The sequence below is a fragment of the Anser cygnoides genome, chromosome Z (assembly GCF_040182565.1).
Source record: "Anser cygnoides isolate HZ-2024a breed goose chromosome Z, Taihu_goose_T2T_genome, whole genome shotgun sequence".
Lineage (NCBI taxonomy): Eukaryota > Metazoa > Chordata > Aves > Anseriformes > Anatidae > Anser > Anser cygnoides.
In genome coordinates this window covers 59,485,864-59,511,753 of record NC_089912.1, presented here as the reverse complement: position 1 = coordinate 59,511,753, position 25,890 = coordinate 59,485,864, and the positions used below count along the sequence as shown (strand labels likewise).

The window sequence follows — 25,890 nt, the reverse complement described above, 5'->3', positions numbered from 1 at the left end:
TGGAATTAAAAACAGCTTTTTAACTTTAAGTAACTTTAGTTTACTTCAGTGGTTATAAATTCTTCCATGGAGGTGGAGAAAAATAAACAGTAACTTCTGGCATTGTTGACTAGAACAAGAAAAAAAAAAAGCTATTTAATTTTGCTTGTCTGCCTGGCACACAGTTAAAAACATATTAAGGCTTTTCTGACACCTCCCCATTGAAGAGTAATATAAACATCATTGCAGCGTCAGCATAGGAAAATATGCATTAGCAAGCTTTTGAATCTCTGATCTTTAAAGTGTTTCTCATGTAATATCAGTTTCTTACTGTAAATGGGCCAAAATGTCGTCCAACAGAAAATAATAATCGTGCTTTCAACTTGGAGAGAGTACCGTATAAAACTTTTCTTTATAGATTGAGAATAAATGGAAAACTTCAACCTTGTTCTCTTCCTAGTCCCTAAAACATTCATTGCCATATCCTAACACTTCAGAGATCAATGTGAAAAAGAGTGGTGTCACTGGAGAGTTTCACTGTTGACTTCAACAGTCTGAAGGTTTCAAGTCACATCTTCATGCTCATGAGTTGCTAACAGGACCATGAGCAGGTGCCTAGCACTTTGCATGTCCTATGGTGGGGAGTACGCAGCTCGTACTGACCAGTGCTGATTAGGAGGGAAGCAGGACTACGCACCAATTTTCTCTATCCACGTCCTTCCTCATTTGCCTTGCTGCTGTTTTCTAGGAGTCATTGACTTAGCAGTGGCTTAGAAAAATGAGAAGTTCTGTGTTTTTCTCTTTTGTCACTTTAATGGACACCATGGGGCTGTTTTATCTTTTTAGTTGTTGTTTTTTTTTTTTTTTAATTGCATGATTATAGGTGTAAGGAGGCTAGCCTCATCTTCTGGATCTGCAGTAGTTCAAAGGGCTACAAAACAAAGCTGTTGGTGCCTTTGCAGGGCATCCGTGTCCACCCATGGTGGTCAGCAGTCCGGTAAAGATCTCATGGCATGCTGCCATGTGTTTCTTCCTGCTCTGCATGCACACAGGAGCAAAAGTGAATCCCTGTGAGCTGCTGAGCTTCAGCTGCCTTGGCTGAAGTGGATTGAGAGAAGCAGCTGCTGAAGGAGCAGAAGAGATGGAGGTAGAGCCCGGTTAACTGGTGAACTGTGAGCTTGAAGGAGCTGTGAGGCTAGATTGCCCACACCAGTTCAGTTCATTCTGCTCTTGCAAGCTCATTTGTTGAAATGGGATGGTAAAATGAGCGCTATTCAGAGAGTAATTCCTTTTTTACTGGCTATTATTGAAACAAGACACTGATGTCTAAATCCCTTCATTGTGCTTTCATTTGTTATCTTAGTAGTAGTATATAAACATTAATGCTACAGTGCCGGTCTTCACTTAGGTCAGCCGGTCTGTGGTATACCGTAACCTGCAGCATCCCCTTCATTTCCATGCCACCACCTGAGGAGAGAAGAACAGGCAGTTTTTCTGCCATAGTTTTTCTTGCTCGTTCTGTGATCGGGGGGAGGGAGGGGCTGTTGCAACATAAGGTAAAAGCATAGTAGTAGACCAAAAGTATCACTGATATTTTCAAAGAGGGTGGTACTGTTACTATGAAAATGCTCTGAAAGAATAACTGATGCTCTTCATGTCCCTTTCAGGTATTCTCATTGCTTCTCTCATTTGGGATCCGAAGTGTGCGTTAAATAACACAAGTAAAGTCACAGAAGGAGCAACAGGAACTGGGCTACTGGAGCTTATTTGCTCTAAGCTTAGACCTTGGTGTGTCTGGAGTCATGCTCTGGTATTCCTCCAAGGCCATGCGTCTTGTTTACAGACCTGGGTAGATAGTTAACATAAAGAACTTTCTTTTTCGATGTTGTTAGCTTGTGTTTATCAGTCTGAGCCTTAAGCACAGCACATCAAAGATCCCAGTAATGTCATGGTATAGTGATAAAGAGTAGAATGAGTCAAATGAGCAGCATTTTCCTTGGGAGTAAGAAAGAATTTGTCCCAGGCTTTGCAGAGAAACAGAAGATGCAATAAAAATGCATTCAGACACTCCAGTTGAGAACAAGCATAATATTTCTTTAGCTTCCCTGACTTCCTTTTTAGATATTTTATTTTTCAGTAAAATTATGTTCTACTTCCCAGTAAACTCTAGAACCAACAGTACTTTCTCACTGTCACTGTGACATCTGTTTGTGCTGGTGTAGCTAATCAATTACAGACATTGTTGCTATTATAAGCCTGCAAGCCACTTGAAAAGTTACCCAGGATTTTTGTAATGAAGGGCCTGAAGTTATTATTTGAGCTATTTTTTCCTTTTATCTTCCCTTCAGGGGTCATCAGACTGGCAATATTTTTTTACAAGCTCAAACTTTAGACTTTTAAAAGTTCAAATCTCTGTGTGTCAAGCTACTTGAATTTCCTGTAAAAATGTTTGGGTTGTGAATCAATTTGTAATAATATAAAAGTGAACAAACATTCAGGTTAACTCTGTATTAGAAGAAGGATCTTGAACTCAGCTGTGATTTTCTGATATATTGAAGCATATTTGTCATCTTGCAATTAGTTCTGATACTTACTGTTAACATTCAGTAAAATTACCAGTCGCATTTATGAGGATAACTTTTCAAAAATCACTTGTTAGTTTAAAAGCAGGAATCTGCAAATTGTGAAATTGGCGTTCAGCTTTCCAAGCAACGCAGCCTATAGTTCCCATTGAAAATGCATCCTTCGCAGCCTTGCTATTGCCAAAATATCTCCAATAATGAATGATTTATTCTTCTGTATTTGGATTTTTTCCTGTGAGGAGGGTGGGGGAGACTCTAAAGTGCTGAATACAAAGTCACTCCTCGGACTTGGCTCTAAAACGCATAAACAACACAGACAGTTAAAAGTTACATACCAACACGTGTTTTATACAGCCATGTGTTTTCAGCTCGGTTGCTTAAAGCATAATATAAGAAGTGTGCTCGAGCTGTTTTATTTTTAAGGGGATCCCACATGTTTATGGAGCGCTATCACGTTGCGCTTCAGCCCAAGCTCTAAATGGAGTCTGGCAGTCCCGGCGTTCGCATGGTGCCGTTTGGCTCGGCAGCGATAAGCAATAGACAGTCTGGCTCCTTCCAGGAGCCTCTCAGTCATGTCTGAGCACTTGACAGTTCCGAAACCCTCTGGCTGACTTTCCCCTGTGGACCGTTCATTTATCAGGAAATGAAATTGGTTACAGGATTTCTCACGTTGCCAAACCTCACTGACGAAATCTGGTTTGTTCCTACTTTCAGAAGTAGTAAGAACACATTAACTGTTTATACTTGTTAGCAGCTTTATTGCTTTTGCTAAGAAGAAGCCAGGTTCGTTCTAACTTTTAAAGGTTTCTGGAAATTGCTGACATGCATTCTCCCTATATGAATGTTTTACCAATGAAGTGAACTTGATAATTTTGCCTGTTAAATGCATCACAGTTGCCACTGGTTTTAAATATTATGTTAGGACAATTGAATCATTTTAATATGAGATTTACCCAGTGAATTCAATGCGTTCTAGCTTGAAATTTATGTTCTAAAGATGAAGAGGGAACATTAAGATTTATTAAAAATACAAATAATGCTTTGTTGTTTACAGGGATGTTTTAAACTAGGTTATATAATTTATAAAAGCTTAACCAGAATTGAGTAGAAATACATTTTTAATTATGCTGATGAGATGACAACAAAAAACAAGTGCAAGCAGGGCGCAGTTGTTTCTGAATATACTGCTGTGTTTGCAGGTACTTAGAAACCCAGTTGGCTGATGCTGGACTGAGGGCAGGGGCAAGCCAGACACTGCTTTTTTAGTTACTATTTGGATGTCATTATCTTTTGTTATAGATCTAGTTTTCAGCCAACTTCAAAAATCAAGCACGCATTTTAAAATCCTGAAAACAAGTGATAGCTTTCAAACGCGTGTTTTCTGGAGACTGAAGTTCACAGAGTAGTGGCTGGCAATCGCTTCTGTGTGGATGAATCTTCAGTGGGGCAGATTGCAGTGAGAAATAAGCACAATTTATTTATATTGACAGGTACTCCTATTGATTTTGCATTTAGCCAGTGGTCAGCATCTGTCTCTTAAACCCTATAAGCTTTGTCCCTAAGCAGCTGAGCTAGTTGCTGTCATTCTTCTGTTGCAATACTGTGTTTGTGTGCTTAAGAGTGGATGGAGAAATGACCATTAGCAAGTTGTCTGATGATGGGTACAGATGGCTGTTTCTGTATCACTTGAATCATTTCAGTTTGTGCAATGATGCGTTGCAGCGGGAGCATTTCTATTGTAACATATCAATATGTTTTAATGCAATCAATAGTTGTAACCTCCTGTGTATGAAATTAATAAGCCCAGAGGTAAAGCACAGTGCACATATGGTAATTATTATGTCTGGAAGTGGTTGCTGCATTAATTGATAGCAGTAGCAAGTAATACAGCTTTACTTAATTTCATTGTTTCTTATACGAAGTTCCTGTAAATAGAATTTTTGCGCTCTGTTATCAGAGTTCTTTCCCCTTTTTGTTTAGAATGGATCACTATGAAAATATTTAGAGGTCCCTTAGCTCATTTAGCTTTGTTACAATTTTGGATCCTTTGTCTATAAACAAAAAGTTGCTGAAAACAGCTTGTCTGCAACCTATGAAAGGGCCATGTAAGTCTGCCATTCACTGAGACTTGGTTGGTATCGCGGGATCAGCATGTGGCTGATGCCAGCAAGGGACACTGTTCATAGCCTGTACCCTGCAAGGCTAAGCCGTTTCAGAAGAAGGTAAGTAGATGATTTGGCCTCACTGCTGACATAATTAAGACTCAAAGAAATTAGATGCTTTCAAAGCTGTGTCTGCAGCTGAAGTCTGTTAACTTAAAAAATATTACAAAATTAGCGTTCCTTGCCTTTTTTTTTTTTTGTGGTATGATTTTCCCTAGAAAAAGACATTTTTAACTAGCATAACATATATGCTACTGAGAGCCTCAGAACATTGGCCCTTTCCGTTCTGAACCAGGGAATCTAGGAGGTTGCGAAGGGCTGTGCTCACCTGAAGATCCATCCTGTCTATCATTGAGAAGCTACTGATGATGAATGCCAAAGGGATGGCATCCATAGGCACCAGCACTCAAAATACACTCTTGCTTTACATGTGGAAACATCAATGAACCTGTCATGGTCCCCCAAAGACCGTTATTACCACCATGGAAGGCTCCAAGCAGTTTCTTTCTTCAACCCTTGCACAAGATTTTCATTTTCATTAATGCCAACCAGATAAATGACTGGCTGAAAACAGAGTCATTTGTGGTATCAGGTTATCATAGTGTTTTAAATGCAAATATAGGAAAACCTTACATGTAGGGTTTTCAGCATTATAGTGGCAGATTTATTTTTGTTTAATCCAATATTTTATGTATTTTGATTGCCTTCTTACATTCTGCTAGCAGTTTGATCGCAGTTCTGTAGGGAATATGTTTCCTATTCATACATGGGACTTTGATTATCGTACTGGAATCCAGAGAAGTGAATTTTGTCCAGAGATGAAGGAATGCAGCAAGAACTGGGTATTGCACAACCAGACGAGGTAGCTTGGGAGGGTGGTGCGTTGGGTGAGTGACTTGAGTAACAGTGATTCTGCAGTTCAGGAATGAGGTGCATTGGCCAAGACGAAGATGAAGGGTGGGCTAGCTCAGGACACTCCTATTCCCAAGCTGTTGTCTACATGGAGACTAATATTTACATGGAGGCTTAAAGTCTGTCCCCTCCACCCCTGAAAACTCTCCCAGTTACCTTCTGGAAGCTGCATTCTGAATTCAGTCATTTCATTCCAGAGTAATTGCTTTCTTCACAAAATAGAACAATTAAACCGGAATGAAATCACCTTATTCTGGAGTTACCATAGCTGCTTCAGAAGAGATATTCAATAATTTTGCTGTGCAAGTCAGCTTTACACGGAAGTCTGGCCAGAGTTTTGGTTATCCAAAACCACTTTTGAGAACAAACTAAAATGTTCAGAGGACAAGGTCCTCTCTAGGCAGCCAGGAGAAACGTATGTATAAGTGATTCTGAGGCTAATCCTTCAAACCGAGAACATAGAAGGGGAAAGTAAACCATCGTAGGAGTAGGGAAAAAAGCATTGCAAGAATTTTCTGCCATGTGCAGCTGTTCCCCAGTGTGTTTCTCCTGTGATAGTCTTAATGTGGCAGTCACCTGGTTTTACTCCATTCACTGCTATGCAGAACTGTAGCTGCAGTTACAGTCCTGTAAGCAGCCGAGCTGATTAATGTCTCAGCCTTGCCTGTGGCAGCTTGTGGATTGTAATTAACTGCTTCCCATTAAGGCAACAGATGAGAATTCATGCAGTTACATGTAGAGGCTTTAGAAGATGGAATAGTGTCCCATAAGAACAGTTATTAAAGTGTAGTGTGGGTTTTTGTTTGTTTTTTTGGGGGGGTTGTTTTTTGTTTTGATTTTGTTTTTCTATTTTGTATTTTCTGACGCAGGATTAGGCCATCAGGAAACTATAGATGTTGCAAAACTAAGAATTCCTTTGAACCTGAACAAGAGCAGAACTGGGGTCTGGCCAAAACAGAAGAAGGTGGAGGGTCAGTTATCAGGATTTTTAAACGTGTCATTTGGTCAGGTAATAAGCAAGTTGTTTGCTCATGTTCGGCATTAAAGATCGTAATAACAAAAAAATTGGGTGAAAGAGCTGTTCAACAAGTAGCCTGGGGAAGAAGAGCACAGATAGCATAGAATTTGTTATTCAGCATTTGCTAACGGTATAGTTAGCATCCTCTCACACCCAGCGATAAAAACAGAGAAGGGAGAATGAAGGGAAGTACAACCAGCGATAAAGAACAAGCAGCAGTGATACTCTCAAGGCTGGTGTCCTCTGAACTAGCAGTTAACATTTGGCTGGTCTCCTGGAATAGAGCACCAAATACAAAGTTGCTGTTGTCTGAAAATATTCAGATACCGAAATGTGGATCTTCAACAAGAAATATGTAGTTCTTTGGGCATCCTGTAGGGAGCAGAAAAATATTTCTGTATCGTGACACAAGGGAAGTACATTGGAACAATTTTCTCCTTCCTTGAATCAGAAGTGTATGGTTGTGCTTTGCTGGTGGTGTAGTCATTGTGAAAGGGGCAGCTCAGTGTCTTAATTTCATGTCCTGTGAAAGATGCCCCAAGCAGTTCTTACCCAGGAGCCAGCAGGAACCAGCACTGCTAGGAATTTTTGAGTGGGGGGAGAAAAAAGTGGTAAATTGGTACTATTTTCCTATTATCACCCAGGATGAGGGATGTTTTCCTTCCTGCTGCTCTCCAGATGGCAGAGTCTTTGCAAAGGCATTGCCGGTGATAAATGTGAGGCCTGATGTTAGGTGCTCTGCAAACTTTGTGGAGGGGAAGGGTCAGGAGATGACATACAAACTCCAGTCACTAAAAGGAACATGAATTACTAAAGGAGATAAATATTTCTCTATGCACAACCGAAGTCTAGTCTAGGCCTTCCGTTGCCCTGTGAAATACCCAACAAGACTGGAAGTGAACGTAGCCACAGAATCTGATTTTTTCCATGTGAGTTCTTGAGATGCATTGCCTGCCAATGCATCTACTTTGGTATTGATTTAGCTGTGCAATTTAACATAAATAAATATGCCCTAAATTTAGTATTTCAGTGGCTTGTATAGAGATAGGGTCATTCTCTGTATAGGAAGAACAAGCTCCTGTAGGGACTTTGAGAAGAAGGGTTTGAACCTTGCACAGGTTGTAAAACGTGAAACATGCTTCTGTCTTTCTGGTTGTTTGTCACCACCTACATTAAACCGGTTGATTTGATGAGCCATTGGTTTAAAGAAGCTACTACAAGAATTCAAAGTGTAAAATGTTAGGCAGAAAGAAAACACTGAGGAAACCAGAGAATGGGAAAACAGCGCGAAACCTTCCAAGCAGCTTCCCCTAGTAACAGATCTCTGACACGGGTAAACAATGTTTTGCGTGTGTGTTTCTCAAAGCTGCTTCAATTCTGCTAACCGCTTGTCTGCCATATGATTTGAACTCTGTTAACCTTCAAGGATGATCCCGTTTTTTGAAAGGGAACGTAGAGGAGCTTCCCTGTCCAGAGCTGCAGAGCTTTGCTGGCTTTGCAGCAGCTTGGCAGGAGCCCAGCGCGCTCACTGAGCAGCCCATAACTCCCCGTCCAGTGCGTGTTACAGGAGGGCTCTGAGCCAGAGCCCATCCCGTATTAACTTAGGAGCTATACATTTATCCAGGCTAAGTAACGTTTCCCAAGTTTCCCTCCTCCTCCTACATACCATAGAAAGCCACCCTATGTACTCTATACTTTTATTACATTTTTCACCATGACTAAATCTGCTTAGCATGTGTTGTGCAGCCTTCCTTACTTAGTTGCATATGTTGTTAGTATAATGAAAAGTCCAGTGCCAAATGCGCTGCATGTGCATGACGTGTTGTTTCCAAATATCTTGCAACTTTGGTCAAAGCAAACTAAAATTATGCTGAAATGCTCTGACATTTTTACTCCTTGGTTGAGAGCTATTTCCAACCCATGTGTTCATTTTCTAGTGCAAACCTTCAGTACCAGCGAGGTAGCTGGGAGGAAAAAAAAAGTTGCATGTGAAATGAACTTACTGCTTTCTTTAATGCTAAACCCATTTTTCTGATTAAGGAAAGGATTAACCTCTCATGTATTTATATCTAAATACATACACAAAGATAATGTGATGGAGGCCAAGTTCTAAAATTTTATCCTAGAAGGTGCAAGACTTGGAGATTTATGAACGACTGAAAGCAAGATAGGGAGAGAAGACATCATGTAACCAAATTCCAATTATACCAGTCCTATTGCTCATCCGCTTGTAAGGTTTAGCTGTCTCTTCTGAATTAGTCTTTTAAATTAACTTTCTATAACATGTGGCAGATTGAGAAAAACAATCCTCAGAAGATTTCTGCCCTGGTTGACAGATGAACCAGATAATGGAGTATAATCTTTTCCATTTTCATGATTTGACACATTTTCACTTCTGTGTGTATGTTTAACTCAAGGAATCAAAATAAATTTTGAGTACAGAATATAAATCCTAGGCAAAATTACAGCTTTCATTGCAATGTTGGGTTAAATGTAAACAGCATGAATGTTATAGATATCTTATAATTAAATGCATAAATTAGAGAAATGTCTTGAATGTTTACAGCAACTACACCAAGAAGTGAGAATGAGGAAGAAATGTACTTCGTCAGCTGATAGCTGCCTCAACTGCATTCCCATATGGAGTTTAATTTTGTCACAACCTTTGGTACAAGTTGCAATGCTTCTATCCAGTTGATTTACAGGCTGTTTGTTCCTGCTTGGAATGATTGGTGCTTTAGATGGCCTTTTCCTGGCCAAGTGGCGGATTTCTCACGTATATCTGCATCACCCTCGAGGGCTCTGCTGTTGGAACTGAGAGGGCATGGTTTAGGTCACCATGGCTTTCTGGTAGCTGTATAGTTATGTAGTGTGAGATGATTGCATTGCATCTTGAATTCACATGGATTTGGTTTGGGTTTATGGTAACGCTCAACCCACAAGCTGTTGAGCTTGCAAACAAGGTGCCGATCTTCTTGACCATGGCCTCATGTTGTCTCCTGACCCTAGCAAACCCTGCTATACTCTCTTCTACCCAAGTGCCAGCCTGTTAGCTTCTCTCATTACACTTCATGACTACGCTAGCACTCCAGGTAGGTGCAAAGTGTTTCCAGCCATGGGTGTTGTAACCAGGGAGATGGGGAAAGACAGGGAGTCCTGCAGGACACATCGCATCTACTGTCTGCATGCCAGCTCAGTAATTCATGCTAGCTCCTTTGTCACAAAAATCGTTTAAACTATGGCAAGAGCAATCAACCTGTGGCTATTGGGCTGGGCATGGCTTGAGGGCAGCCAGCACAGCATTGGGGTGTGAGAATTTCCTAGCACCATCAGAGTATACGCTGTGCACATGCTGCAGCTAGATAATGCTGCAGCAGCATCCGGAGGCTCCAGGAGGAAGATTTCCCTTCCTTTGCTGCAGCGTGTTGGGTATCACTAACCCCAGCAAGGACTGGTTTTTGCTGATAGGAAGCCAGAGGCTTGTATCAGATAGCTTCCTGAAGACAGGTCTCCTGGCTGTGTGAACAACCAGAGCTCCACACCAGAGCAGGAAATTTTGGACATAAGGAGTGGAGCGGGACAAGAGTACAGCCCTTACGCTCACATGTTGTCCTTAATGCGAGGACCCTGAGGTCCGAGTGGTGGCTCTAACTCTGAGCTCAGAATCAGGCAGCAAAACTGTATTTGAATTCCTCTTGCTTATCTTTCCCATCAAGTTTAGACGGGCTCTGTCCTTCTGTACCAAGACCAGCCAAGACTGGTTGTTGTCACCAGAGGTAACGATCTTGACCCACAGAGAGGAAGGGGGTAGATATGTTCAGTAACAAAGGGCCGTAATAGCATTTACGAGTAAATGTTAGAATTCCCCAGCCTGAGGTGGAGAATCTCTAGAACTGTTTTCTTCACGTCCTAAAGATGATCTTGAGCTGACTGGGAGGTCTTAATACAGTTAAATTCAGTGGAGGCAGGCAGGTACTGAAATACTGCATCTGAAGCATAGTCAAACAGAAAACACAAATGATTCTCGTGCGTTATTACCAAAGTGAATGAGCAGTTCGCTTAAGACCCATTTTCGGTCTGAGGTGATTGTTTGCATTAAAAATAATAGTTTCACTACGTGAAAGTGCTGCTTTCCAAACCCATAGCCACAGGATGACACCAGGCACGCAGGTCCCTTTTTGGTTGTGGCCAGCGAAGAGACGTGCAGCTGCCCAGCTGCGAGACCCATGAAGCTGTCCTCCACCTCAGCAATTCTCATCCTCACTCATTGGTTATCTTTCCCTTTGCCCTCCTACACTCTGCTTGCCTCTGTCATTGATAAAGGCTTGTTTCCAGTAGCTAATTTGAATATGCTATCATGACCTAAAAATCCATTTAAGAAATGACACCCCAGATATGTGTTGAGGTCAGTTTAAGCCCCCCTGGCTTGGATCCATCTTCACAGGGCTTTCAGCATTAGGGCAAATCAAAAAAAAAAAAAAAAGCTGCAAAGTCCACATCTGCAAGATAAAGAACATTAAAAACCCACGTAAACGCTCACATTTGGCACAGGTTCCTCAGCTCAGAGTCCCAGCAAGATAAGGCTTCAGTCTGGCACTACGTGTGAAGGTTGGAGAGGTCTTACTGTCATTTTATGTTTCGCTCCTCAAGACAAACAAATTTGATTTCCTGCGTGTAGTGGGCAGCGCTGCTCATCTCACGGCACAATTGTCTGTTTGCTGAGGCTTGAAATACTTAAGAAGGGAGTACGTCCGTCGTGGTGTGCATTTTCCAGTTCACAGAGATTAGAGAGCCAAAGGTCTGCAGACTCAATAGGGGCGTTAGTCAGCATGTCCTGAACATCGGGCAGATAAGGGTCCACTTCCTAGGCTGCCCTGATCTGGGAGTTAACAGTTGGTGACAGTGAGTCTGCCTCTGTTCTTAAGTAATTGTTATCATTTTGTAATATTTACAGGTCTGGCTCTCCCAGATTAAAGTGTACGAAATCAAAAGGAGGTCTTCCTTCAAGCGTCTTCCCCCGGCACACGCTGTGCTCGGAGCTGCTGGCGGGTGGGGAGAGGATGTTTGGGCTTGGCGTGCCGCACCGCCGACATGCGTGGTGGGAGGGACGGGAGGAGGATGTCGGCTCTGGCTTCGTCTTTGTGGCTGCTATTATGTAAAAGCAAAACCTCGTAAAAAGAGCTGCGAGGAGCCCTCTGCACAAGCGGATCTATTGTAAATGTCAACATCGACGAGGCGAATTGAAGCAGTGTGTTAAACAGAGCTGGTAGAGAGGGGCTGAGGGTTGCGTTTCCCTGTCTGGGGCACAGAGCCAAAGCCTGTGCGCTGTTTTGGACCCCTGTACAGTGATAACAGAGAGCAGCTTGGTCCCAGTTGTCCGAAGTAATGTTCTTTTTGGCTTGGTGGGTTGTTTTGGATGATGCTGCAGCATTGCACCAATTTCCAGTGAAAGCATGTCTGGGACCTCATCACTGGAAAAATATGCAAACTGAATCACTGTGCTCTTCTCCTGCCACCTTTTGTGCTCGGGGAATATGTTCTACGCAACTAAAGGAGAAAACAAACAAATGTGACATTGTAGTAACACTGACTTTTGGTTGGGAGAAACTGGTGGGCAAAAGCAGCGTTTTGACCTCTTGGTCTTCTGCCTTCGTGCTTGAACTGGGTAATCCCAAGACTGCATTAGAGCAGCACAGAAGGCTCGTGTAGGTAGTTTCCAAAAGGAAAATCCTTTAACTATGAAATTAGTGCGGTTTTTGCTGTCAGCATGCTTCAGTCCCTTTCTTCCCATCTTGGAGCCTGGAGAACAGCAAGAGGAAAACCCATGCTGGAGACCTCATAGGTGGTTGCTGACTGTTCACCAGGGAGGCAGGAGGAGTTTTCTGCTCTTTTCCCAGGGCTGGGGAAGAAAAACCCTAACCCTGGCATGACAATTCCTGTGGAACGGTGAGAAAATAATAACCTTTACGTATCAGAAAGGTGAAAAAAGCTGGGTCAGAATTTATTCACTGCCCAGACAAGGGCACCTGAGACCAGTCCCTCCTGCAGCCATACAGAGTGCTTGCTCTGCTGTGTTACAGAAACACAAAAATGTGGGTCATGTTCTTGAAGATTAATCATTTCCTTCATTGCTAGAGTTGTACCAAACACCCTGAGCTTATTTTGCTTTGCTGATTGCATGTCTCTGGCACAGGCGGTGGCAGTTTCATTTGCACAACTGCTGGGTTTTTTTGTGGGAGTAGAGGAGGTCAGGCAGCAGTGAGAGGTTGAGCTGGGTTTTGTTGCTGCAGTGGAACATCTCTTGGTGGAGGAAGCGCAGGATGATGGGGCTCTGCGTTAGCCTAGGTGGAGCAAGCTTCAGTGATGTTATCTGGAGCAAAAAGCATTTCCACGATAAACAACATTCCTTGTATTTTAGGCTAGTCTCCTATCAAAATCAAAACAGCTGCTGTGACTGAGACAGTAGCAGTCGCTGCTAGAAATTTTAAAAGTATGATTAACTCCAGGATTTGTGTGCAGTAGATCTACCATGTCTTTCAGTATTTAGCTACACATAGTAGTGTATACTAATTATTCAGCACAATCACTGTTTCCAAACTTTCTGTTGTTCATATGCTTCATAGGCCCTTTTAAAACTTTAACAGTGAAGAAAAGCTCACCTGAAAATTTTAATGAATTATACCAATTAGACTAAAAGCATGCAATTCACTTCCCAGAACATAATTAGTAGATAGTTCTCTGACTTGACAAGCGGAATATTGGTTGGCATTTATAGTATTATTTTTGCTTTAGAAAATGTTCGATCAGGGGAATATAGATCTCTCTTTTATGTAGAGATCGAAACAGACTTCGTAACCCAGATACACGATTTATTCTCTGCTGTCTTTACCCAGCAGGCTCCTCTTGTTAGCTAGAAGAGAAGACTTTGCCTTTTCCACCCCCACTTCACCCCCCTCTGAGCTGTGTGTTCACCAGTGCCACGGCAGACCCCGAGCACAGGCTGCACAAATAGGCTGCGTGCGCCGAAGGGGAGGCTTCTGCCTCCAGCTCTGGGGAAGCACTTGGACTTTGTGCCAGCTGTCGTGTGTTTTGCACACTCCTCTGAAAGTGTACTCTCCACACATTCTTTTCTCTGCAAGTACGAAAAACAATCATCAAATATGCTTTCACAGCAAATGATCAGATTGTATGGCAGAAATTCTTTTGATCTTTGGCAAGTCCTCTACCATAGAAAGCCCTTTTTTGTTTTGTGTAAGCCCGCTGCGTTAGGTTTCCCCACTGACTAGGTGAAGCTGGGGCTCTGAAGGCACCGTGAGCTTTCTGTAGTGGTCCAGATATCCTGCTTCCTCATAGTTCCTCTTACTGCACACAACATCTCTTCCCCGCTTTCACTTGCTTGTTAAACTTTAATATTTTCCGTGTTTGGCGCTGTGATCCAAACAGTGCGCATACAGACTTAGGACAACTTCAGTTTTTGCTCAATTCAAAACTTTCAGTCAAATTTCAGTCAATTTTTTATTCCTCCTGACGTGCACAATATGCAAAAGTGAATGAGAGGTTCCCAACAGAGTTATCAAAGCCAATTTCTTTGTTTACAGTTTATGTTCAGCGCACTTGAAAAGTGGCGGATTTTGAACTGTCTCATTCACAAAATTCTGGAAAGAAATTCAGCCTGGAATCTGTTCTGTTTGGGAAGATAATGGGTTGGGCGCTGGGGGGGGGCGCTTTATAATGTCACAGGGTTTAATTCTGAGTATTCCTGCCTATCCAAGCCCTTCCTTGAGGGAACTGCTGAAGCATCATTGTCTTGATAGCGAGTTGTAGCAAAATAAAGTGTCCAAAATTGAACCTCGTAACCTTTAATCCGTCTTTTCTTAGCAACCGTGCAAACCTATATAAAGTTGGCAATGAATGAGTGATTTCTAGATGAATTAGGGCTTGAACAAAAATACTCGTTACGAACATACCGTTTTTTACCGCTCTGTAAAGCTTTGCACAGCATTCTAGAGAAGGATGGGTTGTGAGCTGAAACGCAGGAAGTCAGAGCTTAAACTCATTCGCATCTTCCTTAGCACTGTTAAAAATAGTGTCTGCTGTTATGAAGCGTGCATTCTCTGCAAATCCTGTGGAGGGAAACGATACATCCACTTCATATCAATACAAGTTTTCTCTCGTAGTAGATTGGTTCATCCCCACTTGTGCAGGAGGGAGACTGACAATGTGCAATGTGCCCTTTGATGCAAGTGAGAAATGGGTCCAGGGATTATTCTGGTTTTCAGATTTTAATTCCCTAAATTCAAAAGCACACAAAGGATTTTACTTATTTATCTGAGTAGTCAGTGTGTGTACATAACAGGGTCAGAAATGCTCCAGCAAGGTCAGGCACTAGAACCATTTCTGTGAGTTGTGCTAGTAGCTTTCTGCACTACATGCATTTAAATCTTTTCTTGGTTATTTTTTTATTTCAATTTTGAAAACGTTCCTCATTTTTACCTACCATCACTTTGAGGTGACTCATTTTTTGCTCAGATAAATTTGCTTGTCTTCTGTCCTCCAGAAGGCCTCTGTACTTTTCACAAGTATTTTTTATTGTTTCATATCAAGTCCTGAAGTGGAGAAAAGTTGTATTTTTTTGGTTGATAGTACTTCACCTGCACATCATACCTGTAAATTCAAGCTTTAAGTGTAACTGCATTTATCATTCTCTAGTCCTTTTTTCCTTGTCATTTGACAAAGCCAGCATCTATTGTGCTTTCTGCAGTGTTGCAAACAGCCACGTAATGTTCTGTTGCAGTTCCCTGTCTCTCTCTCTGGTCTGGCAGCAAGTCACAGCTCGGGCGTGCCTGACTCGGAGCTTTTGAGCTGTCATCCTGGGGAAGGTCTGAAAAGATCTGTGTTCATCTAGCCAACATGGTATGCAGAACAATCCTGACATGGCAAACAAATTGTAATTCTAACAATAAACCCATCAGCTCTCGCAGGTGTAACCCACTGACATTCCTCATGCTGGAAATGTGACAGCGTGGTTGTGATTATATAGATGTAACACGATGTGATGTAGAGGTTAACAGTGCTTACCCCAGCGCAGTTCCTGCTCTGGTCTTTCATCTCTTTGTAATATTTTCTTCCCGTTCTGAAGCTTGCTCAGGTAGGCCAATATCCCTCAAACCGAGCATGGATCCCCATGATTTCTCAAAAGAACCACGTAAGAGATTTTCTCTGGATCAGCTGTTCAGGTGGTACGTTTCCAGACGGGTTTGCGGGTTTATTTTCTGTCCTGGCTAGGAGTAGCCCAGAGCCAGCTGCTTCAGAGGTAGACAGAGGGCAGGCTGTAGTGGGTACCTGGCCTCATCCTTGAGCAGCTTAGCACCCCATGACAGAAGCATAAGGCTGTCTGTACAAGTTTGTAAGCAGGCATGATCTTCCCAAACCCTCTCGTTCTTTTACAGTGCCGCTGGAGTCAACTGTATGTAGTCTTTGTGTAGATGAGTGCTACTCTCACTTCGAGCCTTTTTCTACAGATAGCGTGGGGTGCCATTGCCGTGTGCTGTCAAGTAATAATGCGGATTTGTACAGCACTTTTGGAATTTGTAGGGATGAAAGACTCTATATGAAGACAAAAATAATTTCCATTACATGATTTGGGGCTATTGGCATTTATCAGCAATATTTGCTAGCTATAACAAATACAAACAAGCGTGTATGTGTCTCTCTGACTCTCTGGAAGGACTTTAAAGCTGTCAGTGTTCTCCAGCCTACCCCAGAAAGAAGTGCAACCTTTTCTTTTTAGCAATGTGGTACTCCATAAAGCTTCACGCCCTGGCAGGGTTACTGCAAATATTTTTCTTTTTTAAATCATTGTGTCTTTACCAATAACATCTAGGCACAACTGGTTTGTTGATTTTTTTCCACCTGGCTTCTCAGTACTCCATATAAAAAATTGTAATTGCTGAACTTCCAACAGAGTCATGTGTACTTCTCTTGTAGTTCACATCTTACAGTGTAAATTCACTGTTCACATTTATGAACATGTGTTTTCATGCTTCTGTAGTTGTGCAAACCTTTTCTCTGAGCACTCTGAAAACAGAAATTGCATATCAATGATCTGAACTTGCTAAAACAGTTGTGTCTCTGTAGAAAAGTTTCCCTGTCCTCCTGGCTGGGGAAGGTTGTATCCCATCTGATGAGTATGGTTTATCTGGCTCAGTGATTTTACTCTCTGTGAAAAATGCCATTTTCTCTTACAGCTCACATAATACCTTAAACTGAGAATATTTTGGTAATGCATAGATTTTTTTTTGAGCCTCTTTTGTCACCTTGTTTTCTATTTCGTCTTCAAAACCTCCTGACACACTTCTAGCCATTGCTTTCTTCTCTGTCTTTAAATTCACACCTATTCCTTACACAGATCTTTGAACAAAATGTGCAGTTCTTGCTTAGTCTAGCAGATTTCCTGTTTGCTTCCTTTGTCTCCCCACTGTAATCTTCTACTGGTCTGTCTGTGCCTCAAGCCTGAGATAGATACAGAGATGATATCAGGCAGGTGTGGTGTAGCCCGTACAGATTTTTCACCGAAGTCGTGTAGATTTTCGTCTTAAGTGAAAGAGAAGCACTATTAATGTAAAGAAAAATAGGAAAAAAAAAAAAGAAACAGCTTATTGTCCCTGGAAAAATTAAATAATTGCAAAAATTAATTCTATAAGTATCTTTGAACAAATAATGAAAAATGTTATTCAATAAACTGTGCTGTCAAAGCACTTAAATACTTACATAAAAAAGAAATAGCAAATATTTACATACATATGTTTATATTTGTACCAGGAGCAGGGGGTCAGGCATGACTGTTGTATTGTTTTTCGTTGGCCATTAATTTAACACAGATTGGGATTCTGGGGACAAGATTTCAAAGTGGTGTGATGTGCATTTTGCAGACAAATACAACTGTTCCTCCTCTGCCCAAACTCCATACAGGTTGGTACTTTCGGTGCAAGGCAGGTTGTAAAACTAAACCTTGCTTGGCATCTCTAATGAAAACCTGGTGTGGTGCTGAATCTGAGGGGCTTTTTTGATTAGTTTTTTTTAGCCAGTTTGTGTACATTGCTAATAAGGTCCAATCCTGCAGATGCTCCCCAGGCAGTGCTACTATATTTAGCTGAAGCAATGTGAAACATAATTTGCCAGCATGTCATTAGGTTACCAAACAAGACTCATGGTAAGATTTTCAAACGCACACAAATCCCATTTTCAGCAAGACTTTGAAGTTTCAGATTTGTTGAAAGTTAATGTCTGTTTGACTCTCAAATGTGTAAGACTCCTTTGGAAATGGTATTTTTCTCCTAAACCATTCACATGCTTTTGAAAAAACTGACTCATATTCAATTGCCGTTCTAGAAACAAAAGTTTCTAACCAAGCACTTGAGGAAAAGAGAATTCTCCAGTTTTATGTTAATCCAACTCTTTGATTTCTTTCTTTCCACAGTAGCTGCCCCTTTTCTTTGATAGCTCTGCTTTTCATTCAGTGAAATATCTAGATCACCGAACAAGCAAAGACATAGATTCACTCTCTCTCCTAAAGCAGCTCCATCTGCCATTGCTTCTGTTATCTGACTGGAGATCACCCACTGATGTGACACTGCAGCCCAACAGCAGCCCGGATGGTTAATTTGTGAAGGGAAGGGGATTTTTTTTACTTTTTTTCTAATGTATGGCTCAAGTCTTCCAGCTCGAATGCCACTGAGTTGCCTGGAGCCATGCCAGGTGCTGTTGGCTGGCCGTGATGCTATCTTCCTAATCGTTAACTGCAAAAAAGATGTTGTTGAACTTTTGTGGTGGCGGAGTTATTGCAGTTCAGTTCTGCATCTGTTCATCGGACTTCCTGTGGTTTTTCATCGAATCATATGATTGACAGCGCAGACAGTCTGCAAAGTTCTTGGTCTGTCTAGTTTATACCCCTGTCCCAACCACTAAATCTGACTTCTGCTTTGTCTGGCAGAAGAAAACAAGATAGGGTGCTGTGGTAAGTTGATTCCCCAGAGCTGATAAGTGTTGTCTGTATTTAAGTTGTGCAGCTCAAATCCTAGTGTTACCTCCAGCTCTGAAGTTTAAAGTAATGTCTCAGGTTGGTTTGTTTTAAGCTGGCCGGGGCTCTCTCCTCTGGTAATGACTGAACAGAAATGCATGTAATGGCTCCACTGGACCCATTTATGTCAGGGCAATGAGTTAAAAAACTTAAACAGCAAAGCACAGGGGTGGTGAAGAACGTGTGCATCTTTCAGCACCATGATTCATATCCAGCTGAATGAACAGGGCTGTGAAGGAAAAACAGGAAGGCGATTTATCGCATGCCAAGACTTTTCCCCTATTATTAGGACTACCATTTAAGATGCCCTAGAGTGGTCCCTCTTTTCAGAAGGTGCTACAAATCAGGTTCATTTAGGTGTCACCAGTTAGGGAGCAAATGCCTTTCCTGAACGAAGCTGGACACGATAACAGCAAAGCAGAAGAAAATGGTTTTCTGCGTTGCAGCTTTGACTTGCCACTTGGGGAATTTTGTTAGCAGCCATGCTTGATGGTAAAAGCCTCACCAGTGCTGTCTGCAGTGTTTCCAGGAGTGCTCTGAGACTCCCGTGACCTTGTTGTTTTACAGCTCTCCTAAAACATTCATTTGGTGTCATCTCCTGTATGTCTGCAGCACATGGCAAAGGCTCACTCATTTCGAGGCAGAATGTGCAGGAGATATAAATGGCACAGTGCTGTAGTTAAACATTCCTTGAACTACCATCTGTCAAAAATCTTAAAGCTTTATGGTGTTGGTCAAACTTTTTATGTGGTATTTAGCCCTTGCTGTTATAAGTTGTTTTAAAGTCAGTCTGCTAAGTCAGAAACATTCTGAGGTGACTTAAATGTGATGATTTTGAATATTAACAATTTTTGTTTTCAGTTGAACACCCTAGCAATTCTAAATGAAATTTTGGTATTGGTAGTTTTTTTTAATCTTAAAAAACGGATGACTGCCAAACCTTGCAAGACTGATGCTGATACAGAAGTTCTCCCTGTGCTGGACCTCTAGGATTTCTCATTCTTAATGAATGTGGAAACATGGCCACCATGCAGCCAGGGATCATTGCAGTCATGTAAAGAAGTGGGGTTTCAGTTACCAACCTGGAAGGCAAATTCTTCATGTCTTGTTTGCAATGCATTGAGCTGTCCTGGGTCCATTGTTCAGGTGGACTGTCAAAAAAAAAATGATCATTTCTGCCGTTACTTACCTTCTTTTTATAGAGATCTCCTTGAAATTGTGTGTATGAAATGGCAATGCATATAGTCACTGACAGAAAATATTATCTCTCTCCTTAAAAATCTCATTATCCTTGTCTGCATTCCCAAGATAAAACTGCAGACTGTTCAAGGCATATGGTGAATGTGAGAGAGTCCAGGCTGATCGCAGTGAGTTACAGTCTTTAATCTGAAATTGATTATTAAATTGCTACGGTACGATCACAGTAGATGGCAACATTGATCAGTCTGAAGAGACTTAATAATAAAATCAATGGACGACTGTTCTTGCCTGAAAATGTGAATGCTATCTGGTTTATTTTATGCCGTCCTTCCAGCAGAGAGCTGATGGTATAATAAGAGCGGAGCATCTCAGATGCAGCTATTGGAATTTTTAATACAGCGATGTAACTTCGTGCTTTAAAGCTAAAGACATTAGTTAAGCTGCATGAGAGTCCAGAATGGTCCCAGGCTGTACCCTGAGTACCTGCAAAAACAGTAGCTATAGTCGGTGGCCTTGAAGGTGAGAAAAGCTATCTGTGTTTAATTCAAGTCAAATTAGCATCTTTAATCACTTTTTTTCCCTTCCCTCCCAGAAGGACTGCTGCACGCTGCAGTACTGGCGTGCAGCCACCTTTGGGGTGAAGAATGACAGCTGTGTAAGGGCTTTTCTCTGCTAGGAAATGTTACAGTGGTTTAATCATGAGGTTTAACCATTCATTCTGCTGATGCAATGCTGAACTGAACATGTTCCTGTCTACACTGACCACAAGTCAGGAAGCATTTAGGAGGGAAGTGGGGAAGATTACACTGAGGATAAGCAGAGTAGAATGTCAGTTTTTTTGTTGTTTGTTTTTTTTTTTTTAATCTACATGAGGTTTGGTTGGAGTGAGGCTTAACCTGCCAAAAGAGTCGTGGCATCCTGAGAGGAGGGATGTCACGGGGAAGTCAGGCTTGAGGACTGGGAGTGGGACAGAGGGTCTCACAAGGCTGATGAGGAAAAGAAGAAAATGTGGGCAACTGCAACACAGAAAGATATGCTGAAGAGAGGCCATGAAGGTATAGGAATGGGGCTGGGGAAGGGGGTAGACTAGGAGACAGGAAATCAAGCATTGGGTGTGAGTGTGAATGAAGGAACACCTAAAAGTGAGGGAACAAAATGATGTGGAAGGATAAACAGGCTGGTCAAAGCAAACTTGGCAAGAGAGGTTGTAGGGGCACAAAAGGGCTGTGGGAGTGCTGCTGTACCACAAGCCTCATGTCTGACACAGGATATGAAACTTGCTGATGTACCTTTGAGGTTCTGGGCTTTGAACTTTTAGAGGCAAAAGTGCTTTTAACAACCTTGTCCTCTAACAGCCTCAGGTCCTTAAGCAGAAATATTAGTGATGGAAACCATACCGCCCTTCTACCCCCCTGCCTCTTACAAGGATGAGCTGCCCCCCCGTTCTGAAGGCAGCAAATACAACAAAAACAGCCACACCAATGCCCAGAACGGGCCCCGTGTAGCTGGGTGCCAGTGTTAGCCAGACCACAGCAGCTGCAGAACATGGGAGCACGCTGCAAGGTGACACCGATGTCCTCGTCAGTACGGTAGATGACACATTGTCACCCAAGTCTGTGGTTGAGTGAAGCTGAAAAAGCTGCCCATGGAGACGCCTTCCTCATAAAGCACGATGCAGGTGGCAGCTTTGTGGCTGGGCATAATTGTACGCTTGGTATTTGCACCAAACTGCTCTAACAACAGCAGTGACGCGAGGAAAGAGTGGAATAGTTTCCATGTTTTGTGACTCCCAAGAACACAAAGAGCCTGGGCGTGTAAAGGTTAGATAAATAACCCTGACAGCCAAGTGGCCAAGAAGTGCTCCTTCAAAGGAGACCATTGCAGCCGGAAGAGTCCTGTGCCCTAGCAGGAGGAAACAGTACACTCGAGAAAGATGATAGGGCATCCCTTCATTATTAATGGGCAAAGAGGCTTCTTAGCCATTGCTGTGCTTGTTCTGATCATGTCACACCATGGAGTTTATTCTTAGTCTTAGCCACAGCCTTATAAATAATAAAATGGGTCATGTTTTATCTTACCCCGGTGATCATTGTAATGCGGCTTTTATCTGAGACCGTGCCAAGCTCTTGACACAGGCAACATTTAGAAATAGATAAAATGATTGTATAGCACAACACAAAAATAGGCTCCACTTTTCCCCAAAGCACGCACGTACCAAGGGTGAACACAGTGGCTTTGCACCAAACCACCTCTGTGTTACGCGTGCCTTTGGGAGGGAAGAATTGGGAGAAAATGGGAAGCTGAGCGTGCAGCGTCTCTCTCCAGTTGGGGCAGGCTGGGCTGGCACATTCGGCATGTGTTAGTTCTGGAAATCCTTTGCTTAAAGCTGGTACTGAAAAACAGGGCTTTTGTGGAAATGACACTGTCTAGCCTGTGTTGTCCAGGAGAGGGAGGTACCTGCCCGGATGGGCAATAAATAATGCCTGTGTGCACGGGTACTGTGGTGACGGCCTTCAGGGCTGAGGTGGAAGAGATGCGTGCGTGGCACGGTGCACTTGAAGAGCTTGCAGGATTTAGTCCCCTAATTACACAGTAATGCCATTAGAGTCACTCTGTGCGCTCCTCAGCCACAGGGGAGCCAAGACGCAGAGGCGAGGGCTTGCTAAAGCTAAGAGGAACTTGTAGCAAAACTGGAAAGGGCACCCGGGATGCCAGAACCCGTGCGTGGAGCCTTGACCGTGCTTCCCACTGTGCTCCCTGTCAGGAGGTGTTTCTGTCCTCAAACCTCGGCGTACAGAAAGTCTGGGGGAATTAGAGGGAAGAAGTCACCGTGCCCTAACGCTGTTACTCACAGCACACCGCAGACTGTTTGTTCTCAGGGTCTCTCCAAAGGATTCTGCTGCTAAGGGGCTGGTTACAATTAATAGCAAAACGCGTTTCAGGGAATACTGGACTAAGCAGGGCTGTACACGTGCAAGAGGATTCACAAATTTAGTCTTTGTTAACAGGGAAATTGAGTGTGACCAGCAGTAAAAGGGCTGAGTACAATATGCCAGTGTAGCATGCAGTTCAAAGAAGAAACTATAAATGATCTCTTTATCCCTCATGGTAAATATTTTCCTTTGGGTCTAATGGTTCAGTTCCCTCCATTATTTTTTTCACCAGGCCTCTTTCTTCAGCGTGTATGTGGGCTGCATGTTTGCAAACAGACACGCGAGCCTCCCCTCAGCGGCCTTTTGTTTCTTGTTGCAGAAGTTCCCAGAGCTCAAGTTCAAGTACGTAGAGGAGGAGCAGCCTGAAGAGTTCTTCATCCCCTACGTTTGGTCTCTGGTGTACAACTCGGCCGTGGCCCTGTACTGGAACCCTCGCAACATCCAGCTCTTCACGATGGACTCTGGCTGAAGGAGGTGGCGCCCGCCGAGCCAGCTCGACTCCGTCGTCTTACAGAAAACGAAACTCTGCACTGCGTGTGAATACGTGACCCTTTCCAGTGTGCACCCTCCGACCCCAGAGCTTACAGAGAATGAAGCTTGCTGCTCGTGTACAGCCCAACATCGATGTTTCAGAAGCAGATTGCCACAGGCAGCCTGGCGACAGGCTGCGGTGTGAGGAACTGACGCCTTGTATGCAACCTTGTATTTATAGTCCTATAACCTGGAGCTTGTTTGAAAATGAGGCCTTACACATGGGGTATGATGTTACTACCGACCACACAACTGATTGTTCTTTTAACGGGGTAAATGAGGAAAGAGAATTGTGGACTTTTGATTTGGAAGCAGCGTTTGTATATCCATTTCTTTAAAGCGAGGCAGCTTCTTTGGGTCAGGCTTTCTATGGTCTGTTGGATTCTGCCGTGGGTTGCTCATTACCTAATACCGTGCTTTCATTCACAGCCCTTTATTTCGGTGACACTGTCAAGGCTGCAGTCCTTCAGTTGGTGTCTACACTGTCATCCAAGTGAACTAGCAAGCAGCACATTAATCAAATTAGCTCCCAGGCAGACTCAAAACACTTGATTTAGATGTCAAAATGTTTGTGGGAGGATTTTCAATAGCAAGTCTTCTTTTTGTTTGTTTGACTGGCAAATATTCGGTAGAGGGCTAGAAACACCAGCTTTCAGAGTAAAGTCCCTTACGGACTTGTTCTACTGTGCTTCTGTGCAAAAGTTGTCCCTGGAAATTGAACGTGTGAAAAAAATCTCCAAAGAAAATAATTATAAGATTGTAAAATAGACCAGTGTCCTGTAAAAACGTGTAATGGTGACGGAGTGTTGTGGGGATCCTTGGCAATTTCTGTGTTGAAAATGCCCTGTTTGCTATTAAAGGTTTTATGGCAGAAGTATAAATTTATCTGAATGTAGAATGCTTCTTTTCTGTTTGTTTTTTTTGTGTGTGTGGTGTTGTTTTTTAAAGTGTCCTTTCCTGATATACCTGCATCTGCAGTTGGAAGAACAAAAGAAATGGGTTGACCTGATTTTTAAAGAACATCTCATTTTTCGGAATGAGGATCACTTCTTCTGTGGGGAAGTTCCTGACAGTGCTCATTGCACATGCATGCAAACACTCTCCTAATCCCACATGCTGCTGTGTGGAGGGCTGTCACCAGTGCATCGCATGCCAAAACAGAAATATCAAGGATTTAGTACCTAAACGTACATGGCAACCCCCGTACTCACTGCCTGCTCCAGCATGTTCTGTTTCCTGACCTGAAGAATTGGGTGCATTTGTTTTCAGGCAGTTCTTTAAATGGCTCTAAATAGAATTCCTTGCACCTTTTCTTTTTCTTTTTTTTTTTCCTTTTTTTTTTTTTTTCCTAAAGGTTATCCTAGAATTGTACTTTCCTTTTATCTGTTGATTTAGAGGTGGAGGTCCATTTGAGTACTACACAAAAAAAAAAAAAAAAGCTTTCTCTGTTTATTTAAATATTATCTATGGAGAGACAGATACAGCTCAGGAGCATTTGAGACTTCAAAAAGGCAGGAGCTTTTGAGATGAAGCCACAGTCAGACTGGAGATGCAGTTTTTTCTTAGGAAAATATGAGAAATTAATGATATATAACTGTGCTGCACTTATGTTTATGCTATGTTTTTGGATATTTGTTTTTCTTTGAGCAAACTTTACAGGGGAATGACTCTACTTGGTGATTGTAGTGATTTGTGATTTTGTCTTTTTATTAAGGCTAAGAGTGTTTGTGAGACAGCAGAGCTGTATAGCCTTTGAAAAAAATCAGCCTGAAGATGCACTTTTAAACTGGATTCAGAAGTTTTTGGGGTAGCTCAGTTTTCATCCAACTTCACCACCCGTGAGCGCTTGAGCCTGCCCCGAGGTGAACACCCTCCAGCCCGCTGCCTTCCGCAGAAGTGGAGCTTCATGAACGAGGGCTCACAGGGAGCAGATGCTTGTCTGCCAGGTGTCAAGCTGGAGGGAACCTGATTTTCTTTGAAAGGGCTTTTTATAAAGAAAAGGGCGCATAAAGCGGCACTCTGCTAGAATAGGTCAAACCAGCTGCTCAATCAATGTAGGAGTCGCACAGTAAATTATTTCTTGCTGTCCTCTTGTTCTGATGACATTGAACTGAAGTGCAGAAGGATCAGGTTTGTTCCGATTGCATAATTTCCTTGTGCATTTAATTAATATGCAATGCTCCCAGGGCCCAGCTGGTTTGGAACAGCTGGAGTTACAATCCAAAGTCAAAGCAGCAGAGCCAGACCAAGATTTATGCCCAAATCCATGCTAGTCTGATTGGCTCTTCCAAAACTATAGCATTATATGGGTCTGGCAGTGTCCTGAAGTCTGCAGTCTGGCATGTTCACAAATACTCTGTTTTCCTTCAGATCTGTAAAGTATCACCTTAGGGATCCTTTTCATTACTTTGTGTGAAAGATTTATTATGCGTAATAAAAAAAAAAATAATAATAAAACAGTAAGCGCAGGCTCTAGTTGTGTTTGTTTTGCCTA

General features: G+C 42.4%; 1 protein-coding gene across 13 annotated transcripts in view; it reads left to right on the top strand.

Moving 5' to 3' along the window:
• Positions 1-24,281, top strand: part of DYM (dymeclin) — a 206,531-nt gene extending 182,250 nt beyond the window's left edge. For all 13 annotated transcript variants that reach the window (XM_048079759.2, XM_048079753.2, XM_048079754.2 and 10 more), the window contains one exon: positions 23,185-24,281. In XM_048079759.2, the coding sequence (XP_047935716.2) occupies positions 23,185-23,334 (150 nt within the window). In that variant the 3' untranslated portion in view covers positions 23,335-24,281. The remainder of the gene's footprint in view (positions 1-23,184) is intronic.
• The last annotated feature ends 1,609 nt before the right edge of the window (positions 24,282-25,890 follow it).